Genomic DNA, 7,500 nt, shown 5'->3' with positions numbered 1-7,500 from the left:
GTGAAAAAACAATATTTTGGTGAGAAAAGGATACAATTCAGCATTATTTTACAGCTAAAACTGTATTTAAGAGAGCTACTTTTACATTGTTTGTACTTTTATCTCGAACGCAATGCGAAACTTTACACGAAGGCATCGTAAAAGTTTTGAGTATGGCTCGGAACTCACACCTTGCCGTATTAGGGCCTCCTGAGGCCCTAATACGGTGTTACGGTGTATGTTGTTTTGAGTGTCCTGGCCCTGGTTGCTCAATATGGTTATAACTACTGAAATGAATTTGAAGTATCTTAAACCTTTGGCAAGACTTCGAAGGTTTCATTCTTAATAAATATAAACCTACCAGTTTAGAAGTGTCATCATATTTCATTTTCGGAACATGAAGTACACGCTTTCAGACAAAATGGAATTGCTTATTTTGCCAAGTGAGTTACTAGAAGGATTATTATCTAAGTCCACATGACCATGAGGGATATAACCTTGGGCAGCCTGCATCATCGCAGCCACATAGACTACTAGTTGTCCATGGCTATGATTTCGATACCCTTCCTTGGTCATCCATGTACCTAGTGCACCATAGAAGGAAGTTGTGATCCAAGCTACAGGTACTTCCTCGTCCCTAGCGAAGGGGAGGTTCTCAATGTCGACGATGGTTTCCTTTTCCACGCTCGGGTCTTCATACAGGCCTACTGAAGGGGCGTACTTCGTGATGTGAACCATGTCGTCGAGAGTCCTGCATATGTCGTACTCCGCTGTGTTCCTCATGATGCTGACTCCAGCTCGTCCCAGCCGAGCCACACGGAATCCAGCTGGGCATCTTTAGGGGAAATAGGGTAAAAGGGAAATAGACAGTATCTAATGCTACCCGTATACTTCACTGATGACTGAAACAAACATCTAACTCATGGCTTGCACATTTTGTTTTTCTTTTTATTTCGGACAAGGGGAATGTGGATGGTTGACATCTGCTCACCGGATGGGATTCTCCGCCAGATAAGCATAAGGATCCCCAATAGTATCACAAGTATATGTGTTGCATTTATTGATTGTCAGTTTCTGTCCTCCCTTGTCCTTCACAACGTCCTTCACGGTGTCCACCAGATACGCAGGGACGTGGAAAACGCACAGCCTTCCCTGCCAGTCGATCAAGTGCGACTGCATCAGGGACTCCCTCAGCAGGGGAACCTCCTCCTCCCGACAGTGGACGGCGAGTAAGGTATTCGTCGGTTGCTGGAAATCATTGTCTACATTATAATAAATGTCAAGCTTGTTTTTTCAACTTGGTTCATTCGACGCAAGACCGTATATAAATTGCGTTTGCACAAAGAACTTTCTCACCAAATATCGCCACATGACTACATTGGAATCTGGACGCTCCCTTAATGTGTAGAAGCTGCATTCACGGGCGTGACCACGGCCATGGAGCAGAAGGCTATTGTAGATCTGTAATATTAATAAACCATAAAATAAGGGAAAAATCAACTGGTGATTAATTTTACGTTGTCTGACGAGGTGTAGCTTTAAAATTCAAGCATGGAAAGTTCACAACAGATAGAAATACTGTATAGCATTGCTTAAAGGAGATACAAAAATATCATTGCATCATTTTTAACAATTATCTTCCAAAGTGTTACAAGTTTGGATAATTATATTATATTGTTTATAGCCAAATGGCTTATTTGACGGCTGTATATTAAAGATTTTTTTTTTTTACTATGCACCGTCATCTATCCTAAAACTCGTGGCATAGTCCCTTTTACAAGGATTGGGTTGATTTACCTCAAGTTTTCGACAATATGTATAAAAGGTGATTACGAAATAAGTCGTTTGACTCCTATCAGTCATAAATCAGCAGATCAGACAATTATATCTGTTAACTTACCAAATAAGATGACATGATGATTCTGATGTCTTAAAATCTGTAATGTTGCAGTCTTTCACCCATTCATGGAACACCATACCCATTAAGTTTCTATTTTGATGACTATGGTGATCCATGAATAGGCGAATGATTGAATGAACAATTGTAAGGGTCTAGGCTCTAACCTGACCTAGAAAACTCCTTATAAGAAATGGATACGGCGTGAGTTTGCCCGAAACTGAACTCTGCTCATATCTTAACCTCAGATTTTTTTTTCACAATACAAGTAACTACTGTAATCGTCTTCGCTGACACATCCGAAAAAATCCTTAATTTTTGGCAATAGACAGACACGTCTTGTAAAAAAAAAAAAAATAAATAAATAAAAAAAATAAAATACATGCACTAATACTTACAGAATCCGAGAAGGGCGAATTCCCCTTGATTCTGTGCGCGAGATCGACCATTCCTTCCGTGACAATAGTGAATGGGTCTTCCTTCTGCCCCCAGTGTAGGCGTCGCCGGTCCCGCCTCGTGCAGAGACCGAGGGCAGGCCTAGCCTTAAATTATCATCAGTATGCATATTACACACACACAAATACATACACATATTATATGTAAGTCTAAACAAATCTAGTAATATATATGTATATATATACATATATATATATATATATATATATATATATATATATATACATATATATACACACACATTGTTTGTTTGTTGAACAGCCATTCATTCCACTGTAGGATCTAGGCCTCTCTCAATTTATTATTAAGAGGTCATTTGGCAGTACCACCACTACCTGACTGGACGCCCTTCCTAATCAACCGCGGTTCAGCGCGCTACCACTTATACCACGGCGGCTACTTCCCCTACGACACCTGTGTTTGATTTCTCAAGGCGATAAATCGTTCTCTCGCCGTGAGATCAGGCTCGAGCCAATAGTCGGAGCGCAGGCATTTTTTACAGCTGCCGTGGCGGAGAATTGAATTGAATTGAATCCAATGTTGTATCCACTGGGCCATCACGGCAGTTACAAACACACACACATACATATACATATACATATACATATACATATATATATATATATATATATATATATATATATATATATATATATATATATATATATATATATATATATAAGCTATAAGACCGATCAAATAGTTACAACAAACCAGATATATGTTAAATACAGATTACCGTAGTAGTAGAGCTGAAAAAAACAGGGTAATTTTAAGTTGATAAAGGACATGGTCGTTACTGCACACCTATCCAATACAATATTGATCCTAACTGTGAGCAAAGCAGCAACCAACTTTAGTATATAGCTAATGTATATTTATGATCTGGTAGAACAAATGGATAGAATCTGCATTTTTTTTTCTTTTTTTTGACACTATAATATAACACTTTTTTTTTCTCTCTCTTTTTCTTTTTTGGACTATAATACTTACGGTTAGAAGCTGATTGAGCCATCTAATATTGGCGACCTGCATCTTGTCCTTGGCTGAAAAAGCAGATAAATAAATAAACATTCATCTTTTCACCATTTCGTAAACTATTAACTTGACGCTCTTTTTTCTGCATATACACCTCATTACACTGCATCATACACTGCATGTTAATAGGTGTACATTTACGAGTGCATAAAAAGGCCTGCTGTTTTCACCAATCAATGGAACTCTTTAGATATGTCAGGATACACCTAGCTTCAACAACTGACTTCATGTTGTCCTTAAATCACGTCGATAACATGGTACAGTTTACTGAATCGTTACTATATTACAAATAAATACAACCCTGTACTTATGCTCACTCACAAATCATAGATATAGTAACGTGCATCTAAAGTAATTCCATCAGCTCGGCGACTGAGACTTAACGCTCAAACTCAGAGACACTTGGAACACCTAAATCGAAAAGCTGGATCGGCCTCTCGCGACCCTCGAGACAGCACGACGGTGAATGACTGACGGGCACGAGAGGCCGGTCCAGCTTTCTGCTTCAGGTGTTCCAAGTGGTCTGAATGTCTGCGTTAATCCAAATATACCTAAAGCTGCCTGTTAGGAGTAAGGATAGCTAACAACACCCACCGATATTGATACAAATTGTCCGAATGCGACGCTAGAGCCCAGATTTCGGCGTTGTTTTAGTGTTAAGCCTAGTCTAAACCAAGATACATTGTATCGAAACAATTGAGCAACAGTGTATCTGTACTATTCCGATACAGTTGCTCATCAACTGAGCAGCATTTCAAATTCGTTGCCCCACAGTTTAGCAGTTGTTGTGAAACAGTCGCGAACACGAGCGACTTTATCCAGCGACTATTGTGACACACTCGAGAAACACTGACACCAATTTCTATCTGAACTGTTTCGCGACTGTTGCTAAATATTTACACAGTGCTGTACGTCTCGACCAGGCTGCACTTAACCTCCTAGAAACTGGGAGCGCAACTTGACAACTCGATCAGTCCAAGTGACTTTTCTGTTGTCCAAATAATTTGAACCTGGAAAAAAATACTACTTGCAGTAAAAAAAGATAAACAACAACCTTGGAAAAAAAAATCACAAAGCTGCATTGACACATAACTTTGTGCTGTTACAAGAAAATATTTTTTTTTTCCCGCAGGCTATTGTATCGACTCGCATAGCTTAGTGACGTCAGAAGCCTAGTATTTATATATTCAGTATACACAACAGGTGGTGTCAAGAGGTAGATATAGTGGCAGAATAAGCTGACAGCACATTAATTCAAAATTACTCGTATCTTGACTTTACGTACCGATTATTTTCAAAATACAAAGTACGAAGGCTTCTGGCGATACCAAGCTCTGCAAGTAATTTCAGCTGCTTGAGGTAATATTATATTAAGTCAATAGGATGCTAATAGGATAATATTTTTTTCTATTTCATCAGCTTTTCCCCACTTTCCTACTAGTGCAACGCCTCAATAATTATGTAGTGAGTAGTCTGCAGTATACATGCGATTTCACTTGACATCATAACGTAGATTTCATGAACACTTGGCACGTGTACTTGCCTGCATTCGATCGCAAACCATTTACAAGACAATCGAGCACAAGTCAGCAGACAACTGACCAATGGCCGACAGATGGTGACGAGTCGTATTACCTGCAATTTTGTATCGTGTTCCCCATATCTAGTGGGAAACACAATATAAAGAAATTCAGTATCACAATATCATATGATACGGTTATTATTTATACTCGGAGCCTTCCTACTAGCTTCTTGTTATTGTGAGTATGATGCTCATTTATATACAGCGAACCTTATGTTGTCTGCCAAGACTGTGAAAAGCTCCTGTTTCCACAGCAAAATGAAATATTCGATGGAATGAGTCTTATATCAATTTACATATTGTCTCCTCGTCTTCTCAGTGGGTTACGAGCTTAAATGATATTTAGTGTGATACTGTGACTAAAATAATACTAAATGAATACATAATTATTCCAATATTATAGTCTACATTTGTTCAGTACATCAAAGTTACAAATATTATTATTATTGCGCATTCTACTTTATTAAAATGATATTGAATGAATACATAATTATTCCAATATCATAAACTATACTTGTTCAGTGAATTTATGTTACAAAAAGAATTCTTTCGCATTATATTTTGTTATTCCCCCCTTGGAGATTACGAAGAGTTGTAGACCCTTGCCACGTCCACTCCGTAGAGTCACACGGGATTCAGTGCGGTTTTAACAGGAATTAATCAAAGCCACCAAGGATAAAACCGCTCGATCGTCCACGTCCGATGACGGTTGGTACTTAACTCCGGCGCAAATGCTACGCAGGCGCTCTACTTTCTCTTATAACCCTGCTGACGCGGCATAGAGCACAGTGGAACCCTTGTTTACAGGACCTGTAGATTTTCACCCTTATGTCCCCGAGACAAAGTGTCTATAACGTCTTGTAAAACACTAAAGACTTTCCCCCTCCATCTGATCAACGACACACTAACTTTAATGAAATGTGGAGTTCCCCTGAACTACCATTCCTTCTACCATACAACCATTGGACATGATGTCAGCATACTTGATGTGAATATATACCCTTGTCAATTAGCCAGTTTGTGCAGCATATCCTAGATTGGTAGGTTTGTACGTAAAAGGTCAGTGTGACTTTGATTTTCTTTTTTTTATCATGAAAAACGAAACAAACGATGTTAGACATTTGTGTAGAAGTGTTTATGGGTGATGATGAAACCACCAATCAATGCCTATTTATACAGTTGTGTTGTGACGCGACTTTGATCTCAACTGCAAAAAGAAAATCAAAATAATCACTCCTTTCTCTCGTTGCTAACCATGAGCACACCCACATCTGCCTGGTCTTTCGTTTCTTGACACATATTTGCGTAATAGTAATCGATGTTTCTGCGAGAAGGACCATGCGTTCCGTAGTAGCAATAACCTTACCTTTGGTCGATGGTCTTGTCACCGCGTGTCCGCGGAACGTGCAGACTTTTGCCAGAGTCCGGAATCGGTGGCAAACAAGTACTAAAACGTATACGTGTGCCATGAGAATCACGTAGAGTCACGTGAATATTGTCGTGAGAGCAGCGTGATCGATAACTTCCTATGGGAGTCCTGTGGGTTATAGGCGTACTAGACTCGGGCGTTAAGGTACGAATCCTATACCAGCCCAAGAAGCGCGTTGTTTGTCGCTATAAACTGTGACCTCAGCTGACCGGTGATGTCCATGGAAGCGTCGCGGATGCCCGAGGCGAGAGTCGCGTCTGTAGCGATTGCGTTTGACCTCTATTCCCAATGTTTGAATCATACTAGAGGATGACTATAGTATTACCAAAGTGTAAGTAGAATTAAGGAATAAATAGTGTAATAAGTATGAGTGTTTCCCATACCTTCTTTATACCTTATAGGGACCCCCTACACTGAACAGGGTGTGCACGCAATTCTCTAAGTAATGTACAATGTACAGTTGTACATTCTTGTACATCTGGCAACCACCTCGATGTAAACATAGTGTAATTGGCATTTTTATGAATGAGACGAAAACCCTAGTTTGTTTGTAACAAAGAGCGGGATTGGTAGGATATAAATAGCCAATAAGTGTATTAATAATTATTTTTGGAAACGAAATAAGCATTTGATTTTTTTTCAAATGAGTGGTTGCAAAGCATGCAGTATTAATTATCGCTGGCTTTGTAGGGGAATGTTTTTCAAATGCGACTTTTTGGAATTGTTTATCGAAATGGCAACGCCTATGGAGGCATTCCCCCTTTATTTGAACACAATTAACAATGATATTTGCATATTTCTTGAATACAGAAAATGCCTCATACTTCAAACATCTATGCATGGCAGTTAAATCAAATAGAAATCTGCAAATTCGCTGAGAAGTTAGCAAGTGTTTCTCGAAGCTGCACCATCTAGTAGCAGCTGATCCAACTAATGAAGTGAGACTTGTTTTCACCGAAACAAAATACTTTTTCAATAAACAGAAAAAAATACTACGTTATATTCTCCATTATAGAAAATTGCATGAACGCAAAACCGCATTATGGGTATGGAGAATATAAAGACGCTTTACCATTGTGTGCATGTGCGTGTGCGTGTGCGTGTGCGTGTGCGTGTGCG

At 39.2% G+C, this 7,500-nt stretch overlaps 1 protein-coding gene across 1 annotated transcript in view; it reads right to left on the bottom strand.

The window, feature by feature from the left end:
* The window catches only part of LOC119596140, a 7,437-nt gene extending 847 nt beyond the window's left edge, over nucleotides 1-6,590 (bottom strand). Inside the window, exons 1-6 of the mRNA XM_037945296.1 lie at nucleotides 6,319-6,590; nucleotides 3,326-3,378; nucleotides 2,275-2,418; nucleotides 1,336-1,440; nucleotides 971-1,227; nucleotides 1-814 (exon numbers count right to left, since the gene is read on the bottom strand). The exon at nucleotides 1-814 is cut by the window's left edge and continues 847 nt beyond it. Coding sequence (XP_037801224.1) covers nucleotides 364-814; nucleotides 971-1,227; nucleotides 1,336-1,440; nucleotides 2,275-2,418; nucleotides 3,326-3,378; nucleotides 6,319-6,421 — 1,113 coding nt within the window. The 5' untranslated portion in view covers nucleotides 6,422-6,590 and the 3' untranslated portion in view covers nucleotides 1-363. The remainder of the gene's footprint in view (nucleotides 815-970; nucleotides 1,228-1,335; nucleotides 1,441-2,274; nucleotides 2,419-3,325; nucleotides 3,379-6,318) is intronic.
* Between the last annotated feature and the right edge of the window lie 910 nt (nucleotides 6,591-7,500).

This window comes from Penaeus monodon, chromosome 37 (assembly GCF_015228065.2).
Source record: "Penaeus monodon isolate SGIC_2016 chromosome 37, NSTDA_Pmon_1, whole genome shotgun sequence".
In the NCBI taxonomy this organism is placed as follows: domain Eukaryota; kingdom Metazoa; phylum Arthropoda; class Malacostraca; order Decapoda; family Penaeidae; genus Penaeus; species Penaeus monodon.
The sequence above is the reverse complement of the archived record's forward strand: the minus strand, read 5'-3'. Positions and strand labels throughout refer to the sequence as shown.